The sequence below is a fragment of the Bos javanicus genome, chromosome 2, assembly GCF_032452875.1.
Source record: "Bos javanicus breed banteng chromosome 2, ARS-OSU_banteng_1.0, whole genome shotgun sequence".
Taxonomy (NCBI): Eukaryota; Metazoa; Chordata; class Mammalia; order Artiodactyla; family Bovidae; genus Bos; species Bos javanicus.
The window spans coordinates 23,514,383-23,539,333 of NC_083869.1; the positions used below are offsets into that span (position 1 = coordinate 23,514,383).

Consider the following 24,951-nt stretch of genomic DNA (forward strand, 5'->3'; position numbering starts at 1 on the left):
AGACACTAGATTTCTTTCCTATCATGTATTAGGTTAAAGGAAAGGGCATAGTTGATGTGGTTTTTAATAACCTAGTCTTAAAAAGAATTTTCAGAATAATCATTTAATTTTCTAAGACTCAATGTTTCAACTGGTTTAGGCGTAGAGGAAGCTCCATTAGCAAACAAGAATTTGCCAGAAACACCAGAGCAGGACAGGAGTCCAACTTCACTGAGACTCGTAACTTCCTACACATACTTTGAACCCCAGACGCACGGTTTCAGGCACCGAATAGAAGTCAGAGGAAGGAGAGGAGCAGTCCGTTGAAATGTCCAGGTGACCTGAAGAAACATTTTCTTCTTTTCAACCCTTGGCACACTGAGTGGGGTCGTTGTTTCCCCTTAGTCATCACCTAAGCCCATCATGCCCTGTGATGCTTCTCGTCGTTAAACGGGAATCAGTCAAGTGGACGCTGCACGCTAACGAGCTGGTGGCCTGACAATGGCCACAAGGGCGGGGACAGCACCACACAGTGTGACCATGGAGGCCCCTGGGGCCCGGCCCCCCGGCACCACACAGTGTGACCATGAAGGCCCCTGGGGCCCGGCCCCCCAGCACCACACAGTGTGACCATGCAGGCCCCTGGGGCCCGGCCCCCTGGTATCCAGCACTGGTCCTGTCTCACATGCGTGACCTCAGGCGGGTTGCCCCACCTGTCCATGTCTTGGTTCTTGCACCTGTGATGTAAGTTAGGGTTGCTGTGTGGATTTAAAAAGATAATCCAAATGAAGTACAAGCATCGGGTTAAGAATGTAATAACAATAGCCGTGTTCATTATTGTTACTCATTAGTATTATTATTCCCCACGGTTTTAATCAATTGCCAAATTCAATGAAAATAGCTCTGCTGCCTCTTAAAGTGTAGTTTTGTGTTTCTGGTAAAGATATATATCCCTTCTCCAGCTCTCAGGATTAACGAGCTCCTGAAAGAGAGTCAATGAGGAAGCCCTCTGGGCAACTGTTTGCCTTTTATTAAAATACATTAATATATTACCAATTTTATTTCTCTCATATTTTTAGCTTGAAGCATTAAAAAATATTTCTTATTCAACTAATCTAGGGTAATTGTAGAAAAAAAGATAATATTGAACTTTTTCTACTTTTTTCCATGTGCACATATATGTACATGTAAATATGTTTTTTATTTTAGAATAAATGAAATCATTCTGAACATACTGGACTATAGCATTGATTTTAAAATCATTTATCAGAACAGTCTTATGGACTCTGTGGGAGAGGGAGAGGGTGGGAAGATTTGGGAGAATGACATTGAAACATGTAAAATATCATGTAAGAAACGAGTTGCCAGTCCAGGTTCGATGCACGATACTGGATGCTTGGGGCTAGTGCACTGGGACGACCCAGAGGGATGGTGTGGGGAGGCAGGAGGGAGGAGGGTTCAGGATGGGGAACACATGTATACCTGTGGCCGATTCATTTTGATATTTGGCAAAACTAATACAATTATGTAAAGTTTTAAAATAAAATAAAATTTAAAAAAAATAATAAAAATAAAAATCACTTCCCTAGCAAAAAAAAAAAAAAATCATTTATCAGACCTGTATATAAAACTCAACACTGTTTTATGTATGGAGCTATCATAATTTTTTAAGTCATAAAAACCACACACACAAAAACCCAAATCAATCTTGTTTCACTCGAAGCTCACTTCCAGTTTTACAGTTCTAAAGGCTGTGATAAACCCATGTCCACACATTCTCACTTATTTTCTTAGGAGAGGTGTCTGATCTATGCAGTCAAACTCTTCCAGAAAGGTATTTCTCCCCCAGCAAAGAGTGAGGAAGTTTACAACACCAGGTATTTCCTTGATATGAATTTTTGCCAATCTGATGAATAAATTGTGTTCCCTTTTATTTGGCTGCTACATGAGGTTGAATACTTTTCACATGTTTACCGACCCTTTTACTTCTTTTTTTGTGAAATGCCATTTCAGGTCCTTTAGTGTGATATTTTAATTAAAATGTTATTTTAAAGACAGAAGTGGTAGTTTTCCAAGTGTAATCTGGGGACTTATGAGAGCTTTTCAAAAGTTAGACTCATTTTCAGAACAACATTAAGGCATGATCTACCCTTCCACTCTCATTCTCACAAGTGTATTGACTTTTCCACATGCTTCCTGACATGGGGCAGCACCAGAAGCTGAATGCAGAAGCAGGATTAATTATTGCTTTTTTTCTCAGTTTTGATTTTGAATGTGGTAAATACTGACAGATGTAACTCATTCAAACAAAAGCCCTTTGGAGTCCTCAATGATTTTTTCAGAGTGTAATGGAGTCCTGAGACTAGAAACTTTTAGAACAACTGATATATCAACTAGGAAAAAAAGCTGTAACAGTATGGCATTTGTCTAGGAAATTTATTGATGGTGGGTATTGCTTTTGGTCTTATGGAGGTTTTGCATTTTAATACAGAAAACTTACCAACTTCTCCCCTATTTTCTGGTTGTGTTGACATACTTTAAAGGCTCCCTAGCTCATGGATATTAATAGTAGTATTAAAATCCTACTAATCCTTTGGCTAACAGATCAAACAGCAGTTCCTCAGGGAATACCTTTATTAAACCCTCAGACCAGATTAGATTTCACGGTTTTATAGTCTCAGACATCCAGCACTGTCCTGTCATAATATTTACCAAAATAGTAATGAAAAAGTTATTTGTATATCCGTATTTAGTAATCTAATATTAAATTCCAAGTGCACTGTTACTCTTCTGCTCATCACCAGAGCCCATACCTAAAGAACATCTTTTCCCAGCAAAGGTTTAATGAGTATCTGAATGAATGAATGTAAGAAGCACATCTATCAAAGCAAACAAATCAACTTACATGTTTCTATCCTCTTGTGTAATATGGCGATGTCTTTTAATATTATTACTACAATGTTTGAGTGAACTCCGGGAGTTGGTGATGGACAGGGAGGCCTGGCGTGCTGCGATTCATGGGGTCGCAAAGAGTCGGACACGACTGAGCGACTGAACTGAACTGAACTATGGTATTTCCTTCTCCAAGTATTCGTTGAGCAACCGCAGTGTTCAAGACATGTTCTAGATACTGCAGTTACAGAGATGAACAGAAGAGATGATCTGACCCTCTTACATGTTAGCCAGCAAGACATGCCATTATTAAACAACAGACTGCAGAACTACTTATTAATTTCAATAGAGGGTATGAAGGAGACACTCTCAGGGCACACAAAGTGGAACCTCAGTGGGTCTGGGGTCAGGACACACTTGCTTGAAGGACAGCTGTTTTCATCTACTATCTGAAGCAATATGAATCAGAGCCAAGTTGGGTTTGGGCATCAGGGCTGGTATGCTGCTGAAATGGGATAAATTTTATACAGAAGAAACGGCATTTGAAAGGATTCTGTATGAGGGAGAAATAGACACGTGTTGAAGGACCAAAGCCAAAAATTAAAGGATAGAATGATACTCAAGATAAAGCAAGAGCACAGAGGGTGTCGTGAATCTTGTTTTTTGGCCTTTGTCCTAGAGTTATGGGAGCTCCTTATACTGATTTAAGGAAAGTGATCTGATTAGATGTGTGCTGATCTCTTACTGTAGGAAACAAATATTACTAACATGTTTTGTTAATTTTTTGAGCCCAGAACAAAGTCCGTCATACCTAGACTCTAGCAAACAGTATTACTTTTGTACTACTAAGTAAAAATTCATTTTAACTCACCGATCCTAGAGATTCTTCAAGAATAAAAAATAAAGAAGGTTATTGTAAAACACCAAACAGAAAGCCCAAAGAAATGTGCGATCACAGGACTAAACAACTCCGTCATTTTAAAGTGCCTGTAGTATTCATTTGCTACCGGCAGGTGGCGTGAGGCGTCATGTTACTACCCATAGCTATCAAGAGCAGGGGTGAGTTACTGAAATCTCTGCTGAGTCAGGGAGAAATAATGTCAGAGCCCAAACATGCTATTTATATTTGTACATCATGTGACCTGGCTCAAATGTCTCATCTCTGGCTTAGTTCTTCCCCTCACACAATACAGTTCTCCCATTACTAAGTTTGTTTACATTTGACAAAATGTAATAGCATTTATAACATTGAAAGTTTTATTTTGTAAGTGTTTTTACAGTCTCCCTACCTCTCCCATCAACAGAAAAAGTACTCTGCCTATTTCCAAGCAGACAGTATTTTTATTTCTCACTGGACAGAGGCCACAGTTTCCTAACAGGGAGTGTATACAGAAGGAATGTCTGCTAACTGCCTTTTGTCTCAGAAGATACTGCTTCAATATTCTTCCTAAATACTTAGATATATGATAAAGCAACATGCTTAGAGGAACACTGCTTACATATGAGAGGGAGAGCTTATTCAATCTCCAAAATTTTTTAACAGAAAAAAACACACAAAAAAGCCCCAATTTCTAAGAGATTGGGACTGTCATCAAGTTCCCAGGTTCTCTTCGTGTCCGAAGCTAGTCACCCACAATCCCTTGAAGCCAGATGATGTAAACTGGGGTGGGAGGCACCTACCTCCATTCTGCTTTGTTGTGCAGGAATGAATTACACTGGTCAGAAAGCTTCGAATCGAGTGACATGGACTCCAGGATTGAAATGATTTGCTTGAAAGAAGGCCGTTTCTGAAGAAGAAAAAAATAATCACTTGTTGGGACTTAGGAAAGTAGATCTTTAAGAGAAAAATCTACAAGCATAGTAATAAGGTCAAATCACCATAACAAAATAAGATACGATGTAATATCCTGATTTTGTTCTTTCACAACTGTCAGACTGCATAGGAACCATACTTATTTTCAATCAATTATTCATAATAGGCTCAGATGTCATTTTTCTATTGTGTTGTCTAAGATTGGAATGATTACATTATTTTTCCAGGTAAGGAAAGTACGAATTAGTTCTCTTTGGGGTATGTTTAAAGACTCCTGAAAGGAAACAGTTAAGTCTTTTAAAAAATCATCTACGTGATAAAGCAAGCACAGTAAAAGTTAATGGTAGGGTCTGGGTGATAGGGGTCTTCCTAGGTGGCGCTGGTGGTAAAGAACATGCCAATGCAGGAGACATAGAAACATGGGTTTGATCCCTGGGTCAGGAAGATCCCCTGGAGGAGGGCATGGGACCCCACTCCAGTATTCTTGCCTGGAGAATCCCATGGACAGAGGAGCCTGGTGGGCTACAGTCCATACTGTCGCAGAGTCGGACACTAATGAAACGAGTTGGCATGCACGCATGCACACGGGGTGATGGGTATACCAGTGCTCACTGCAAAATTCTTTCAACTTTTCCGTATGTTTGAAAAATTTTATAATAAACTGTTGGAGGAAAATTACTTATCAATCTAGCAGAACTTATACAATTTCCTAAACCAGTTGCTCAGAGAAAAAACTCCCCAATTTTAAAGCCATCATAACTTCACTGTTCTCAATGGTTATTCCACAATATAACTAGCTTTGGTGCTGGGAAACTCTCAGGTACTGTTTACCAGAAATTGAAAAAGCAGTGGTTAGGTGTATTTCTTTAGCTAGCAAAAACTACCCTAGTCTATCTCTTTAGACTCTAGCCAAGGTGGAGACAAAAGGTTAAAGCAAAAGCGGGGAAAGATAATAAAAGGGTGATGCACATTCTCTCTTCATCACGCCTCATAATTATACCATTTCTGAACAAATTACAGTTGCAGCAATTAAAACATGCATTTTAATTTAGGAGCACAAAAACAAGAAGAAAGAATGTTGAGGTGGCTTGCTCTTAGGACTTGAGTGTTTCCTACATTAAGCAAGGTAATTTTTTCTTTATAAAACTGGAATATTTATTCTGAGTTCTGCCGTTATTGTCCTCTTTCAAGGGTGTGTGTGTGTGTGTGTGTTTAAAAAAAGGGTGTAGGTAGCTAAATGTCACTGATGGTACATTAAGCCTTGTAATAAGCAAAAAGTGCCTTAAGTTGGAAATTTGAAAAAATTACATTTGTCTTCTTTGAATGTGTTTCCATTTTAATTTCTCCATCCATGTGTCAGGTAGCAACAGGAAAAATGTTTTGTTTGTACAGGAGCTAATTATATAATACATATAGGATTTTCATTTTTCATGGAAAAGAAGCAGGAGGAGCTGACAAATTTTCAAAGAATAATATTTTTCCCTACACTTAATCATTCTTGAGACAAGGTAAAACATTTTTTGTAATTGGATGGCAAGTAACCCTGGAAAAATCTTTATTTCATATTTAGAATATGCTCCCAGATGGAAATTATCAAAGTGAACATTCAGAACATAGCAGCAATGTAGAATCATATGTTAATATTTCATGAGTATTTTGATCACAGAATACAACATGTGGTCTAGGATCTTCCTCCAAAGGGGCTTAGCTTCCTTTTATGTATTATGTAGGCTCTGCCTACTTAAAAAGGCACAACCAGAACCATTTATTAAGCATCTGTATACATTATTTGTTATCTTCATATTATAGGTAAGGAAGATCAGTCTCAGAAAAATATGAATTTCCCAGTATCACACAGGTAGCAAGTTACAGAACTAGGGTCTATTCTCTTAAATCCTTCAAAATATTTTATCACATGAGAGTAAGATATTACTTCCTATCAAACTTGGAGCTTTAACTATTGCTTTGTCCTTTTTTAGAAATGTCATTTTAGAACTTGAACTAATATCCACCTTTACTTCCTTCTTAAAAAAAAAAAAAAAAGGTTTTTTTGAGCATCTGATCAAAGCCATTGGAATGACCCAACATTTATCTAATACAGGAGCAGTTTTTTCTCTTGTACACGTCTACCTCCTTGTTGCAAAAGAACATATTTCTACAGGTGAGCTGAACATTTTAATCTGTCTTAATACTCTAGAATCTAAGGACTGAAAATAAAAATAATTAAAATATATTTTTACCAACTACTGGTGTATCTATGTGCATAGGACTGGGACCAACTTCTGTTTGAATTGCTATATACTTCTAGCCAGAGAAGAGCTCCCCTGGTGGCTCAGATGGTAGAGTCTGCCTGAAGTGCAGGAGACCTGAGTTCAATCTCTGGGTTGGGAAGATCTCCTGGAAAAGGAAATTGCAACCCACTCCAGTATTCTTGCCTGGAGAATTTCATGGACGGAAGAGCCTGGCAAGCCCCAGTTCATAGGGTCGCAAAGAGTCAGACACGATTGAACGACTAATCCTTCCTTCCTTCTAGCCAGAAAACTAAAACATGGCCTCTCAGGAAATAAACCTTGGTCTGGCTGCTTTAGTCAACAACAAATTGTACATCTACTTGCTAAATTTACAGGAGATGCTATAGGGAAACAAAGAAAAAGTAACTCTATTTCCTCGTGGAGCCTTCAATCCATTTAGGAAGACAAGATGCTTTTTAAAATGCAACAGCACAAAATGAGGCAGTAGCCCAGACTGTGGTTCAGGAAAAGGAGTACTTAGTATGGGCAGGGGAAACAATAACTGGGGAAGGCTTGATGATGAAGTAATCAGGAGGGGAAAGAAAAGAAGGAAAAGAACATGTTTCAGGAATAAAGAAGGTGTGTAAGGTATGTCTAGAGGAGAGAGCAATGACTTAGAAATGTGAGCTGGAGGCATAATCAAATCAAATATAGAGGGCATATATGTTAGTTGTATTAGAATAAAATGCCATGAATTTAGGAAACAAAAAAAAACTGATCTAAACCTTATTACACAGTGCTAGAAGACAAGACTCCTCTGATATTAAAGAAGTGTCAGCTTGCTGCTGCTGCTGCTGCTGCTAAGTCGCTTCAGTCGTGTCCGACTCTGTGCAACCCCATAGACGGCAGCCCACCAGGTTCCCCCATCCCTGGGATTCTCCAGGCAAGAACACTGGAGTGGGTTGCCATTTCCTTCTCCAATGCATGAAAGTGAAAAGTGAAAGTGAAGTCGCTCAGTCGTGTCCGACTCTTAGCGACCCCATGGACGGCAGCCCACCAGGCTCCTCCGTCCACGGGATTTTCCAATCAAGAGTACTGCAGTGGGGTGCCACTGCCTTCTCTGAAGTGTCAGCTTACTACCTGTTAAAAAGATATGCCAGCTTCATGGCATCAACTCTGGACCTAATGTCCTTATTGTGTAGGTGTTTACACTATCATTTAATTAATATACCATAAATATTCTTAGAATTTTAATTAATATAGTACAGAGTCACAGATTAAGAAATTAAAAACCTGCTTTGTATACTGAAATATAATTACAGTTACAGTGATCTAGTTGCATTCATCTAATTTAGCACTAATAATTTCGAGTGAAATTTCTATTTGAGTATCAGAGAGAAAGGGCTTTCCTGATAGCTGAGTTGCTAAAGAATCCACCTGCAATGCAGGAGACCCCAGATCGATTCCTGGGTCAGGAAGATCCCCTGGAGAAGAGATAAGCTACCTATTCCAGTATTCTTGGGCTTTCCTTGTGGCTCAGCTGGTAAAGAATCCACCTGCGATGTGGGAGACCTGTGTTTGATCCCTGGGTTGGGAAGATCCCCTGGAGAAGGAAAAGGCTGCCCACTCCAGTATTCTGGCCTGGAGAATTCCATGGACTGTATAGTATAGTCCATGGGGTTGCAAAGAGTCAGGTACAACTGAGCGACTTCCACTTTCGCATTAGAGAGAAAAATACTACCAAAATGACTAAATATGCCACAATGGATATATAAGTGGTAGCATATGAAAAGATTGTATTTTAATCATATAAAATAAATATTCTACAGAAATCTTGCAAATAGCCAATTATAATTTCCACCAGATTAGTTGCAAAGTGCAGGCATTTCTCTTCATGCTTAAAAAGCCCCACATTCTGCAAAATCATACACTAAAGTAGGGCCCACAGAGGGCAAGACAGACCATTCAAAACCTATCAACTTTGTCAAAAAAATTCATAAAACAATAGTAATCCTAAACAAAAGTACTAAACAGTTTAAAATTTTTTTAATTTTTAAAAAAAAAAATACTAAGTAAATACAGGACTCTAAAAAGGGTGAAGGTCGTTTGATGAACAGGAGCTGGTTTATCAGGGCAAAGGTGAAATGCACAAGGCTGGGCAGAAGGGGTGTCTTGGTTCTGTGTCCGTTGCTGCGCTACTGGCCTCACTGATGTGCTCGGAGTTCAGTTGTTCTCACTTGTGGAATGGAACAGTGTGCTTTACTTATGGTTCACCCTGAATTGTGTGATACTAACACGATTCCCATACTCACCAAGTGTTTCTGAGTTATTTTGCCTAGGCAAACCACAGCTTTCCGTATCCATGGATTCAATCAGCCAGAGTTCAAGTTGGTTGTTGAATGTGAGGAAGTGTAACCACAGTTGGGGTGAAGGGAAGGGTCGCGACTGAATCACCCCTGATATATAAGGGACTTGAGCATCCATGGATTCTAGGGGGGTCCTGAAACCTCCCCTGAGGAGATGAAGGGAATGGCTGTGTACATTATTCATTCTTCTTGAAAGTCATATAGGGACTGGGTTTAAATTAAGGAAGAAATTCCATTCTCAAGTCTTTTTTATTTTCCTTTCTAGATCTATCTTTAAAAGGTCAGTTTGTGATACACTTATTTCCATGAAGGACTGCAGAAATTTAAACTTAAAAATTGTAGTTCTTATCTCGAGTCTCTCTCTCTTATTCTGATATTTCATCTGTGAGGATCTTTTTTTATTTTAGAATTTTTTATTACAGCAAATTCCAAACATACACCAAAGTAGAAAGAACACCCTCCATATACTTATCACTCCAAAAATCATCACGGCCCATCCTATTTAATCTATACCATCATTCATTTCCCTTCCCTGTATTTTGAAGCAAATCCAAGACTCGCCTATCATTTTATCTATAAACACTTCCGTATGTATGTGACAGTCTTTTAAACCAGTCTTTGCGGGGAAGGGAAATGGGCCATTTGTGCTTGAATGTGATAACCACATGAAAGCCTCAATTTTGGAATTTCTCCAACTCTATTGTGATAGCTTAAAAAAAATCACTGAAACTCCACAGGGAGAGTGTATGGAGCTTCTCTAGAAGCGCTACTTTTGCCTGGTCTTTGGTTAGAAAGCAGTGTGGTGGTCAGGCTCTGCAGCGCAATGGATGGTGCATTGGACTTCTAGTAGAGGCAATGTGGTGGGGGGGTTAAGTGCAGGGACTCGCGTCAGTCAGCTTGGGCGCAGCCTCCAGCTCCAGCACTTACAGGCTGGGTGGCCTTGACCTCACCTCTTAACCGTGCCTTGGTTCTTCATGTGTAAAATGAGGACAATAACAATACCCAGTTCACAGAGATATTCTGAGAAATAAAGCAGTTGATAGAGTGTTCAGAACAGTGCCTGGCTTATAATAAGCATGGTGTGCTAGTATTTATATGATGTGAAGGTGCAAGACTTATTACTGAAGATTAAAAACAAGGAACAAAATTCTTTTTTACTGACTCAAGAATGCTGGAGTGCTGTAAGAAAGAGCCAGTAATGAGATTTTAGGTTTCATGCCAAGCAAATGTCAGCAGATAGCCTTCACAGTCAATCTGGGGCTCAAAGGAGCAGCAACCTTGTTTTGCTCTGTAATGAATTTGATTATCCCATGTTTTAAAAGCTCAAAGCCAGACAAACAAGAGAGATTTCAGAACAACAATAACAACAAATATATATATATATACCTTGGCATCAGCTTCCCAACACTGATGTAACAGTTCAGCAAAACTCCTGGGGCAACTGCTTGGAATGGTTAATCTCTATAAGAGAGAAAGAAAAAATAAGCCAAAACAAAACAAAATACAGGCATTTGCTCATTAAAGGAAGGAAATACTAATTGGAAGATATGAAAGAATTAATTTAATAGCATAAACAAGACATGAAATTTAAAACGTCCGTTGATTAATATGTGACTGGAGAGAACTTATGTTTAGATTCATAGTATCTAATCTCTAATGACACTTTACCTTTTCCTCCAAAGAGGAATCATAGTGGATGAAGAAATCAGGCTCAGAACAACAAATGCAGTAAAATATAGAATCTGGTCAAAAGAAACTACAGTAAGAGAGGAGCAAGTTGGAACCTCAGTTCAGTTCAGTTTAGTCGCTCAGTTGTGTCCGACTCTTTGTGACTCCATGAATCGCAGCACGCCAGGCCTCCCTGTCCATCATCATCTCTTGGAGTTCACCCAGACTCATGTCCATCGAGTCAGTGATGCCATCCAGCCATCTCATCCTCTGTCGTCCCCTTTTCCTCCTGCCCTCAATCCCTCCCAGCATCAGTCTTTTCCAATGAGTCAACTCTTCGCATGAGGTGGCCAAAGTACTGGAGTTTCAGCTTTAGCATCATTCCTTCCAAAGAAATCCCAGGGCTGATCTCCTTCAGAATGGACTGGTTGGATCTCCTTGCAGTCCAAGGGATTCTCAAGTCTTCTCCAACAGCACAGTTCAAAAACATCAATTCTTCAGCGCTCAGCCTTCTTCACAGTCCAACTCTCGCGTCCATACATGACCGCTGGAAAAACCATAGCCTTGACTAGACGGACCTTTGTTGGCAAAGTAATGTCTCTGCTTTTCAATATGCTAACTTACATAAACCTAAACCATGAACCTATCACTGTATTTTTATAGGTGACTATGAAAATTGCAAATAGGCCAGGTAACTAGGAAACCAGTTCAGCTTTGGCAATAGGTGTACAACTTCTGAAAACGTGAGCACAGAGATAATTTTATAGAAGTATTTTCTCAGTGGCAAATGAGACACTCTGAATGGATGATTCATCATGTCTTAGTTTTGGCCAAACTCATAAAATATAAGGACTTGATAGAACAAAGAATATAATGTGAAGACTAGTCTTTTTCTAACATTCTAGAGCAGTGGTTCTCATAGAACATGTAATTCTCCCAGAGGCAGTTTACAAATCTACAGAGACATTTTTGTTTTAAAGTCTGGAGGGTTGTACCTAGAGCAGGTCAAGAATGCTGACCATCTTTCAATATATCATAAAGCCTGATTAAAAATTCTCCTGCATTCCACCAAACTTCAAATGCCCCATGTGCATTCATGTAAGACAAGAAAACGATGAGCTTTATACTTTTCTGAGCTTAGACTCTACCTTTGATTTCTAAGTAGAGTATTTTTTGAATATTTTAAAAATACTCTGAACTTTCTTTGAATGCAACTACTAAATGAAATAAATCAAGGGTAGATTGATTTTTGCATTATTTATAACCTTAGCATAATATTGGGAAAATCTTGCCTACAATATAGTGCTGCTCATGGTACTGGCATCATTAATACTCACAATAACCCATCTTTATTCTGCATTTGTAGCTGCTGAATTCTATTTATTTGTAGGTGCAAGCATCTAAAAGTGTTCCGTTATCACCTCCACTGTCATCATGCCTGAGCATTTATACACTGCAATACATATGTATTTCTTCCTTATATTACATTTAGAGTATTATGTTGACTTAAAATACAATGTGTTTAGTAGGCTGTATTACCACTGAATTTCCTTTCAGGGATACAGAGGGAGCATTAAATAATTGTTATAAACAGAGTATTGAGTATGAAGGGGACTTCTCAGATCACTCAGTGGTAAAGAATCTGCCTGCCAATGCAGGAGACATGAGACTGGGGTTCGATCCCTGGGTCGGGAAGAACTCCTGAAGGAGGAAATGGCAACTCACTCTAGTATTCTTGCTTGGAGAATCCCATGGATGAAGGAGCCTGGTGGGCTACAGTCATGGGCTCACAACGAGTTGAACACAACTGAGTGACTGAGCATGCACTCACGGGTGTGACAGAGCTGAGAACCTCTGTAGTAGGAAGATTTTTTCTGCAATGTTTGCCAAGAAGTTTTGCAGATAAAAAATTTAAAACAATTTCATCAGATTTGGAGGAGGCTACATATAAAACTAGAAAAATAGTTGTCTTGCCAAGAAAACAGACAATCTGGAATTAAAATCAGAGAACCAAAATAAATAAAACTTTAAAGCAAAGCTAAAAAAAAAAAAAGGAACTCTGCAAGTTAGAGACTACACTAAGCATTTTTAAACCTCTGGTTTTGTGCTTTCATAGACTAGAGTAAGATGTTGTAAACGACACTATTATTTTACTGTAATGAGAACTGGAAACCTTTTCATGAAAGTAAAGAAAATCAAGAGTTTACTAAAAAAAAAAGGTAAGATCGTTGGGGTAGCAACTAATATAAACAGACAGTGACTGCAATTATGTGACTGAACACACATCATGTGTAATGAAAAACAAGTTTTCCTAACAGGTAACATTTTCAACGTAACTTCAGCACATTTTCCAAGAACTGAAATGTGAACTGGCTGAATATAGGTGTTGATCTTCTCACACTGACAAACTTTTTAGATGCCATATGTAAGACATTACAAAAGGAGACATAATTATTTAAAATTATCTGACATGGTCAAATATCAGTTAGATCGAGACTTAGACACTATGTAAGGGATTATTTTGGTGCACTAAAAAGTACTTTAAAAGAGAATCTAAAATATTTAAGTGTGATTACATAACTGTGGGTATTCTGTTAAAACATCCTGAAACAACCAGATATTAACACCAGGTTTGCAAGACTACTTAAAACTTAAATATTGAAAAATAAAAGTTTCAAACTGAAAATGAAAATAATTCCCAATCACTAAATTAGGCATGACATTTTTATTAAAGATTATATTCTTCTTTTTTGCACTATTTTCTACATAAGATACAATAATTATTTTTTAAGTCAAGTTTATTACCTTTTTCTAAAGTGTAGTCAAGAAAAATGGATTAAGTTTTTGAGGATTTCCATGTTAATAAAGAATAGCTGTTTTGCTACTTAGAATAAAACACATTTATGTACTTGAAAAGATGGAGTTATATTGCTAGGACATTCTGAATGACTACTAATTGAGTTTTATGGAAAGTCCAATGGCATACAGACATATCTGTAAGATTTAAAAATTAGTAATACTCTCTTAACTTCATGTCTTCTATAATGGTTCATTGTTTGCTTTGTAAAGTTTAACAGCATTTTGTGGATTATAGCTTCAGTAGAATTTAATAATAGAAAAAGTTATTGTTTGAAGACCTTATTTCATTATTAGGGGTTTGGAATCAAAGGCCTTCAGATATATTTTTTAGAAAGTATTGATCTTCCTATAGATGCAAAAAGCAATCCTAAATGGTGAAAACAAATAAGCTCTAGAGTCTAGTTAAGAGTAATGTATCAGTGTCAAGTTTCTGGTTCTGATATTATATATACTGATATATATATATATATAATATCAGAATATATAATATCTATGTCTCACGAGTGGGAGAAGCAGAGTGAAGGGTACACAGAATTCTTTGTAATATTTTTGCAACTTCCAATGAGTCTAGAATGACTAGCTCACATTTAAAATATCTCCCTAAAAGTTTAAACGTGTCATTCTTTATTTAAATGAGGCCTTTGAAAAACAATTACAGCTTTCTCTTTTCAACTCAATAACCCAAGGTACTTCAGAGCAAACATAAATAAAATAATTAGAAATTGAAGGGATTTTTAGAAATTATATTTAAGTCAAAGTCCTCAATTTTATTATAAAATAAATCCTTTGGAATTATTTTAATTGCTATCTCAACAGATTTTGTTTTGATAATAAGGGCCACTATTTATGAGGTGAAATGAAGACATCTTCTTGAATGATGATAATGGAAACTACATTTGAACTTAATTTCCCTATTTCTGATAAATGAAGTGTGCAGAATGAGAATGGATAAATACCCCTGTAGCACCCAATCTGCATTTGGTTCACTAGAAAGTTGAGAAAATATATTTCACCATGTGGGTTTCTTTCAACTGACTATTATATTTAATAAATACAATAGGGGAGGCATTTGAATAGTCTCCATCTGTTATTAGCTGATCATCAGATCACCCCATGGATAAAACAGTACAGTCTAGGGGATTCCCTAGAGACAAACAGGGAGATGGCCTCCTCTTGTACCCATTGAGGAGGTCCTGAAAGCTATTTATGGGGGATTCTCAAGCCTCAAGTCAACTACTCAAAGGCAGCTTCTAAATTCATTTTTTTCATTAGCTTTAAAAATCCTTGATGGATACTCCAATATTTTCAAAGGGCTTTAGATTCACAGCTATTCTGCCCTCCTTTAAATGAAATATTATTTTAGAATATTAATTACTCTGTCTTATACATATTTGGAGAAAAGAAAAAATAAATAAAATAAAATAAAATAAAATAAAATTTCCTCCTACTTTATTTTGAAATGATACAGAGAAAAAAAATGACATTGAATATTCTGCTCCGAAGTCAACAGAAGGTCAATAACCTTCTTTACTCTATTTGTCAACCCAGAACTAAATGTCTAATCATCTCACTGGCAAAAGAAACCGAACAGAAAGAAGTGGGTTCTCATACCATGAAAATAATCAGTTATACTGTGTGTGAGGTCTGATTGAATAGCACACCAGGAAGAACTACCACATTTAATTAAAACAGAACAGCCTCTGTGAAACAATGAGTAAGACACATTCTTAAATATTACACCTTTTCATTTTTCTTTAAATTGGCAGCTCTCTCCCATCAACTTCAGCTATCATGAACATTTCATCCAATCTCAATGGCTCAGGAGGACAAATTAATAAGGTAACTGTGGATTATGTGATCTAAATATGAAAACTTGGCTTCTCTCAGTCAATAGCAGCTTTTTGATTGATCTAGTTTGTTTCTGCACTCACCATGGAGAGCAGATCAATCTAATTCTTTTAAGGCATTAAAAAGGGAATATTACTACATATTCGCCTTTTGGCAAATTATTTTATCCTAAGGCTGCACCCTTCCCTTTTGTGGAGGGCACAGATAAGATGTGGAAATGAAGAAGTTTTGTGAAATAAAGTTGTTCTGCAGTGTTGCAAAGACAACTGCGTGCTTCCATCACTTGATCTAAGTTCTCATAATACCTTGATATTGGATGCTTCATCTTTATGCTGAGAATCTCCATGGCTGTGCGTTTCAGTCACAATTTTAAACCTTTCAAAATGTAGTTACTCTCTTTGATATGAATGTACCATGTTCTCTGATGTAGGCTCATAGGTCCAACTAACTGAAAGCCTCAATTTGTGGGAAGAAGAAAAGCGAGGCTGGGGACACAGCACAAACGCTGTTTACGCCACTGAAGTTCTTTTGAAATGGAAAGGCTCTGCATGAAGAAGGGAGCAGTTACGCCACTGCCTCGCCAATTCCAGCGAGGAGCTCATCTTCAATGTAGTGTTCAACGTAGGTGGCAAAACTGTAATTTTTCCCTTTTTTGAAACTATTTTTTCTTCTTTTATTTTTGAAATTCTCATCTAAGCGACAGTTTCTTGTACTATAGTGACTCCTGCTGGGAGAGGTAAGTTGAAGTAGCTGAAGGTCTCTTACAGATATATCAACTCCCGGACAGTAAAAAAGATGTCCTAAACGCAGGAGATGGAGTTAAACTGTTCCCCTACCTTGGACGCAACGGCCTCTTTCATCACTAAGAACAAACCCCTAGGTTTTACAATTGAGACTGAGAAACTAGTACAGTACTTGTACAATTTTTGATCTACAGCATCACGACGTGAAGCTGCAACAATTAGATGTAAAGGGTCCATTCATGAGGAATAACATCACTTTGACCCTTTGTGTTAGCTCCTACTGCTAATCTTTCCATAAGCGTGAACTTACTTTCAATTTGAAGAAGATGAAAAAGTCTTTTGCAAAACCCCAATACTGTTTTCTGATCTATGTACCTGAATGGGGGATCGTAGTCTTACCTCGTTTTTTTCCACTACGAGCCAAGCTACTTGTAATCCTTCCAAACCTTTAAAGGGGACCTCCCTTGTTAGCATCTCCCAGAGAACCTGGAACAAAAAGGAAATGGAATTTTTATTCTTGTACTTTATATTTTTGGTATATTACTGAAACTTTAACATTTAACTGTATCCAATTACCAGACACAACCAACCCCATCTGTAGAAACTTGGGCAAAACATATATATTCATGCATAGGGCTTCTTCCATATATTTTATACATATACATATATTTTGTTGTTGCTGCTGTTCTCTTTTATTTAAAAAAATCCACTTTAGGAAGTACAATATCTAGATCTGGGCTTAAAATTTTATGAAACCAATGCACCTAAGTGATTTTACTGTATTTTGTAAATTAACAGAATTCCTATGAATCACCATAAACTAGATTTTACACTTTGTTAGTCAAAACTCTTTGTACCTTCAATCTCTGATAAATATCTCTATATGAAAATAATTGGGAATTCAAACATATTTTCAAAGCTTCAATAACAGTCTCACAAAATAAAAAAAAAACTGAGCTCCAAATCCAAACCACTGGCTAAGCCACTTACTCCAAAATGGTAGATACTTGCAAAACTAACATTTAGATTTTCTGTTTTGGAGAAATCTTTCTCAAAATGAGTCAGTCTAAGGGACTTATTTTCACCCACCTATGATATAATTTATTATATTGTATTCTAAAGTGTAATAAACACCTATGTACACATATAGGCTATATGCATGTGCACATGTGTGCAAATGTATGTATATGTTATCTCTCTGCAATCCTTGAGATTAGCATGATTAATAAATCTGCACTGGAATGCTGAAACAAAGCAAACTGATGTGGGAAATGCCGAAAACAGCTAATGATTTTGTATTCTCTTTAAACTCTGAGTCCTGGAGATTTTTGCTGCCAAGGTAGGTCAATGGTAAAGAATCTGCCTGTCAATGCAGAAGAAGTGGGTTCAATCCCTGGGTTGGGAAGATCCCCAGCAGCAGAAAATGGCGACCCATTCCAGTATTCTTTCCTGGAAAAACCCATGGACAGAGAAGCCTGGCCAGCTAGTCCATGGGGTCAAAGAGTCAGACACAAGTTAGCAAGCAAACAACCACCACAATGGGGAGTTTTACATTCAGTCACTTTATTTATACAAATGAGTATCCAGATTTGAGTCTACCCATACTTTTGTGAAGTGCAAAAACAATTACAATTTTATCAATAATAGCATAATAATAACAGCCACTATCATTTACTGAGTGATTATGTTCCAGGTACTCTGTTAAGCCTTTAGGTATGCTATCATGATTAATCTCAGTCCCATCAGATAGATATTGAATAGATGAGGAAACTAAAGCTTAAGGAAGTTAAATAAACTTGCCCAAAGGCATTCAGTTATCAGGTGACAGAGCTAGAATGTGAACTTGCTGTCTCACCCTGAAAGTCAAGGTCTCAACAGTAGGTAACTATAGAGATGGAAGAAAGAGAGTTCAACAGGCCCTAGTTTAGGGAGGTTTGGAGCCAAGGCAGAAGCAAAGACACGCAGCACCTCTGCTTGACATTTCTGTTGTTCTAAAAACAAAAACTCATTTCTAAATAAGAATGCAGACTGAGAATATACACTCTATTCAAGCAAATCCGATAACCACTATTTCCTTAGCCAGTGCTCAGTCTTACTTGAGCCGTAACATGTTAAATGAGTTCTGGCTAATATACTAAGATAATTACAGGAAAATCAGGGAAACTGGCAGATGCTGCTCAAGCAGGAGAAAAATAATTCCCTGAAGCTTCTTTGGGCTTTTAATCAAGTGTGTAAGGTACTTCTTTAGAAGAGCTACTGAATAATTCTATTCTAGTCACAGAAGTGATTAGGAAAAGGTAAGGGGCACCCCAGAAGGGGCTGATTCAATCAAGTGCTGGAAGTACAGGGAGGGTGGGAACAGAACAGGTACGTGGTCACCTGACACTGGGCAGTGGGCGGGGATGGTGGTGGTGGAGGAGGCGTGGAGAGATGGCGGCAGCAAGAGGGCTGAGCAGGAAGTGAAGCCCCTCAATTTACTGCAATCACTACTTCCTGGTGTTGGGGTTGGGAGGGGAAGGGATATAAAGAGCAAGGAAATGAAGGGGTTTGGCATTCTTTGGAAAGAATGACTCTGCCTCAAATGCCCAGGACACCAGAATGTTTAGATGAGCAGCCTTGTGCCCCTCCTTTCAGAGTCTGGCCTTCTGACCTGTCTGCACAATACACACCACACACACACACACACACACACACACACACACACACACACAAGCTGCTTGGGTTTTTTGTAGGGTAAAATGCAGAACTAAGAGCCTGGGGAATGACACCAGAAAAAGATTTATGCCATTCTTTATCCCAAAATATTCCACTGGAAAGTGTCCAAAAATCTAATAGGATCAGAGTTATATTTCTCTAAGGGTTCCAACCCTGGAAAAAATAAGATAGTTTCGTTCTATTTCCTCCTGTGTCTCTAAAGACCTACCACAGGGAGTAGCCACCTGATAGATGTGAAACCGGCAAGAGTGGCGTCCTGAACTGTTGGATCCTGAAGCCCAGATGAGATCTTGAGTTTAATTCCAGGGTCAGCACATCTCATGATTCCCTATTATTTATTTGCCAGCTTCAGAAATGTATCAAAAAGTAGGTGATGTGAGATAGGACAACTGCTTTTTCTACTGAGCAAAATCACATTTGGCACAAAAAAAGTAACTTAGTTGAGGAAGTCACTTGGAGGTCTAAAAATATATTAAACTATGCCTGAAAATATCAGTTATGGGGATGCAGGCCAAACATTATTATGATCTTTCACCTTAAAAATATTTTCCAACTCATGTTATATTGAGACATCCCTACATTTAAACTGTGCTTGCAAGGAAAATTTCTATTTTCAGCTTACAGAAAAGAAACTTGGACAAAGCTGTGTACTTTTCCTGCCTTTTCTTTTACAAACAATGGAAAGCCATTACCTGAGCTGGGTGGTTCTGGAACAGGACTCACAGACAAGCGAAGCAGTGATGCTCACTCTGAAGCTGCTCTATTTTCAAAACTGGTTTTGGCTGAGAAGCTTTGGAGCAGGTAATCCTTTCTGCATTGCCATTAGGAGAGCTTTGTTTTTAAAGAGTGGTTAGGCCTTGGGTTCTCAGAACGCTTATTCTTCAATGATTCTGGCTTTCCTGAACTCTTTTTTTTCATGTGTGTGGATAATATCCTAAACACTCCTTCAAGAGAAGTCATCAGAAGAGGACAGAAAAAAATCTACTTCCTTATAAAATACAAACAATGGCCTGCCTAGTGAAGTTTACCAGCGTAGAAGCAAGGATCACAAGATCTATTTCTGGCATTTCACCAGCATGTTTATTTTAAGGCTGTACAAGGCTGGCTAGACTCACAATGTGTTAAGAAGAGACAAAGGTTAATTAAGCTGCGGAGGGCCAGGGACTTTAAGACTACGAAGGGCTAAATTCTTACAGCAAGTCTGAGAAAGAAAAATAAAAAGCAAAAATACACTGGGGTTTTATGGGTGGGTTTCAAAAACGACAACTGTTTTTTATGGTCTTATTCATCTGCATGTGACTGCTATGTGAGTAGGGGGGCTCAATGAATGGAACAGACTTCTAATGAACTATGGGATGTCTTATGCAAGCAAATATACCTATTAACAAAGAAGACCTGCTTACTCACCTGTTTTGAAAGGACATGAAAAACTCTTAATATCTGCATTGCTTCCTTAGACAGATATCATTTTCAAAGTTTATGGACTATAAACTTCTAAAACTAACATGGTCCCTACCTTAACAACTATCCTCTCCCGGACTACTACCTTGGGCATGTGATGCTTTCTTGACTTTAAAAAAATTTGTGATTGTTTAAACAAACAGGATCCGTAAAGCACGCTCTGTACTTTTTCCTTTCACTAATGTTGTCGAGAGTAAAATGGGAAGGAGTCATGATTAAATAAAATCCTGATTTGTTGTTTATAACTAAATTAGCACATGTGTACTTTTCTGAATGGAATTCAGCTGATGCAGCCACGGGGTAAGAATAACCAGCATTCTGAGTAAACCTCTCTCTTTCAGAGAGTAAAAGAGCAGCCGCTATTTAAAAACTAACAGATTTACTGAAAAGACTTACCCTCCCCCGCCCCACCCAGTTAAAAGAAGACTCTAACAGGAATATAGAATTGATATTCAAAAGCACATGACTGAAGCAAACAAGTTCTGAAGAGCAACACCAGATCTGTGAATATAGAGCAACCCCGGAAAGGTTCAGTGACTGGCTCTAAGGTTTGCTGTAAGATTGATGACTTGATAGAAAGAGTTGTTAAGCATTTGATGGGACGGGGGAGCCTGGTAGGCTGCCGTCTATGGGGTCACACAGAGTCGGACACGACTGAAGCGACTTAGCAGCAGCAGCAAGGCTTCCCTGGTAGCTCAGACAGTAAGGAATCAGCCTGCAATGCAAGAGACCGGGGTTTGATCCCTGGATCAGGAAGATCCCCTGGACAAGGAAATGGCAACCGACTCCAGTATTCTGGCCTGGAGAATCCCATGGACAGAGGAGCCTGATGGGCTGCAGTGCATGGGGTTGCAAAGAGTCGGATACGAATGAGCAACTAACACTTTCACTTTTTAATCTCTCAAAACAAAAGTATAATCAGTAAATAAGTAGACTGAAAACCTAATTTATAAAGAGAAGGGTTCAAGGCCCATCTACTGAGTAGTGATGAGCAGTTCCTTGAAAGGAAAGCTTTTTAATAAAATAAGCTGTACATTTGCAGGTTCAGAAGTCTTGATTTAAACTACATTTAATGTGGTGGTGGTGGGGGGGCATTTAATGTGGAATGAGTGAAATGGATTATAAAAAGATACAGCGAAGATCCTAAGCTCCACAAAGTCATCTCTTCACATCTTTTGTAATTTCTGTGTGGAAGGGAATTTGTTCCTGGTCACTGGAACCAAAACTCCACTTCTGCTAAGGAAAAGCAGGTGGGTACATTTAAACAAAGGCCTGGGCAACTGTACAGCTTTGGGAAAAGGCAGTGTGAAGTGTGCTTTCATAAATGAGATAATACTGAACCCCAAAGTTCACTCTATACAGAACTCACAGTTGTGTCTTTCCAGTCAAAGATTTCAGAGGGAGGAAAATTCTAAGACGTGGGGAGACTTTTAAAAGTAAAAGCACTGCATGAGAACTTGTAGAGTGCTAAAATGAGCCTTAGAAGTCTTCTAATTCACATAAATGTGCAATGTAACTTAAAAACTCTAACCATCTAAATATATTTATACATGTTTACATCCATAGGCAAGGGGAAAGAGTGAGAACTATGGTCCCTACAGATAGCTGAGTGCTTTTAACAGTTTTAAATGGTTGTATAAAACAAAAGAATATGCAGCAGAGACACTGTAAGTGACCCTTACTATCTGGTCCTTTATAGAAAAAGTTTGACGGTTCCTGATTTCACAGGATAAAATGAAATGCTGGGCCCAAGAAGCAGGCAAAGTAAAATTTAAATTGCCCTAAGTTGGCGACTTCACTTTCACTTTTCACTTTCATGCACTGGAGAAGGAAATGGCAACCCACTCTAGCGTTCTTGCCTGGAGAATCCCGGGGACGGGGAGCCTCATGGGCTGCCGTCTATAGGGTCGCACAGAGTCGGACACGACTGAAGCGACTTAGCAGCAGCAGCAGAAGCAGCAGCAAGTTGGTGTCTAGCACAGTGCCTGACACAATAAATAGGTTTTTACTTTAAAATGAAGGAACATAACTTCATTAGGAGGAAATAATCTCACAAAAAGTCTTAAATTATTTCTCCATTTTCATACTCCCCAGCAGTTGATTTGCAGGATGGTTAGAATGTAGTAATTTAAAAAATATATTTATTTATTTATTTTTGGCCGAGCTGGGTCTTTTTTGCTGAACCCAGGCTTCCCTTGTTGTGGAGCCTGGACTCTAGGTGCTCAGGCTTCAGTAGTTGCTGTGTGTGGGCTCAGTAGTTGTGATGTATGAGCTTAGGTCCCCATAGAATTAGTTGTACGTGGAATCCTCCCAGAGCGGGATTGAACCTGTGTCCCCTGCTTTGGCTAGCAGATTTTTAACCTCTGAACAATCCACCAGGGAAGCCCAGAATGTAGTAACTTTTGACATACAGGACCAGCTTTAGAATATATTTCTTCAGGAACTTCTGGGCTTTTCCTCTTCTTTTGATAAGAACTATTTGATCACTGTCTAAAATAGGTTATAACTATACCCCAATATAAAATAATAATAATTTTAAAAGAAAAGGATATTAATTTTTTAAAGAAGTTATAGCCTTCATTCTTAGAGATATACAGAATTAAGGAAAATTAGATATTTAGCCTGATGCTACTACTGTCTTCCAAACTTTATAATTCCAGCCTTTCACCAAAAACATGTATTTCATTTATGACATGATTTTTTTCAATAGCCAATCAAATTGATATTTTTGGTATACATAAGATGTAGTATGACAGAAAAAGCTAGTGAACTGAAACCAGCCCAGAACTCACTGAGGCCAGCAGGAAGTACCTAGAGCCTGACTGACTCTACAGAAACAGGGATGGGTTTGATGTTGGTATCCTCCTGTACCATCAGCTACCACCTTAGTTGAAAACACAGAAAGTCAGGAGGAAGAAGCATGTTGATCTGGTCTAAAGTTAGACAGCTTTCTCCCCCATTACTATGAAAATGTCCTTCAAAGAAGTAACAATATAGAGAGGCAGTATGATTGAGAGATGAGCGGTGAAGACTGGGTTTCCAAATACTAATTTTTTTTCTTTTTTTAAAGCCTTGCTGGCTGCGACAGGCATGTGGGATCTTAGTTCCATGACCAGGGATGGAAGCTGTGCCCCTTGCATTGGGAGTGCAGAATCTTAACCACTGAACTCCCTGGGAATTCCCCCCAAATGCTATTTTGGGCTTTTTGTAAAGGATATATATATACAGCGTTTTTAGGGATAAAAAACTTATCCTCAAAAAAAGGCTCCAATGAATTCTTTCCTCCACAAAGAGCTGCCCTGCCCACTCTCCCCTCCCACCCCTCCACTCCCTTGTTGTCCCACTTCTTCCTCTCTGCTAATTCAGACACAACTTATTCCTCAAGAATGATCCGTCTCAAGACTCCTCCTCTAGCAACTCCTCCTTCTGCTTCTTCACTGATTGGTTCCTGTGGTCTCTATTCCTTGAGCCTCCCACCCCCAACCCCCACAGTATTCTATTCTTATAACTAAGTTGCTCGGCCAGGCTTCTTCTGTGACACCTTAGATTCAGGTTTCAGCCAGCCACTCTATGAGACCTGCAGCAGACATGGGCAAGGCCATATACCAAAAAGTGCATTTTCTTCTGCATTCTCCGGAAACTCACTCTCACTTTAATGGCTGACGCTCAAAAATCTCCTGTTACTTAACTCATTTAGCATATCTATGGGTGGTTGTTGAGCAGCACACTACAGTGAAGTCCCATTCTAAAGGATCTACATTCTCACTGACTTATAAGGATATTCTACAGTCATATGTCCACCCAGGAAAGCAGAAGGGCATCAGTTCTAATACTATTTGAGGATCCATCTAATTTGCTCCTTGCAAATGGCACCGGTTTCTTCTCAACACAGGATGAAATAACTCAAAAATGATTAGAGTAAACTTTCTAATAGAAAATATTCTCTCTGTTGCCACTGCTGTGGATGCTCTACCAGGAACAGTATCATTGCTCTAAAACCATGTTAAACTGTTATACCCTGCTTCGATACATTGTTTGCTTTTTAATGCCCTTTGGCAACAAGAAATGAGAAATGAACTCACCACACCATAGGAATATGTGTCACAAGTTTCAGACACAGGGAGACTCTGGATAACTTCAGGAGCCATCCACGGGAAAGTTCCAACCAAGGACATATGTGTTGTATGGTTGTGGAACCGCGAGGCGCCAAAATCGCAGATCTGAGAAAAGAGAAAGGAGTATCAACTTTCTTTTTACTAATAAAACAAGCATCAGTCATAAAACCTACATCTGAAATTAACCAAATTTCTTAAAATTAAAAAATTAATAGTCCTACCTTCAATACCCCATCAGCAGCTATAACAACTAAAAGGGAA

The 24,951-nt window shown here is 38.5% G+C and overlaps 1 protein-coding gene across 4 annotated transcripts in view; it reads right to left on the bottom strand.

Annotated features, from left to right (window-relative positions):
• The window catches only part of MAP3K20 (mitogen-activated protein kinase kinase kinase 20), a 165,914-nt gene that overhangs the window by 51,876 nt on the left and 89,087 nt on the right, over window positions 1–24,951 (bottom strand). For all 4 annotated transcript variants that reach the window (XM_061435194.1, XM_061435186.1, XM_061435189.1 and 1 more), the window contains exons 6-10: window positions 24,912–24,940; window positions 24,658–24,795; window positions 16,799–16,885; window positions 10,668–10,742; window positions 4,552–4,658 (exon numbers count right to left, since the gene is read on the bottom strand). In XM_061435194.1, the coding sequence (XP_061291178.1) occupies window positions 4,552–4,658; window positions 10,668–10,742; window positions 16,799–16,885; window positions 24,658–24,795; window positions 24,912–24,940 (436 nt within the window). The remainder of the gene's footprint in view (window positions 1–4,551; window positions 4,659–10,667; window positions 10,743–16,798; window positions 16,886–24,657; window positions 24,796–24,911; window positions 24,941–24,951) is intronic.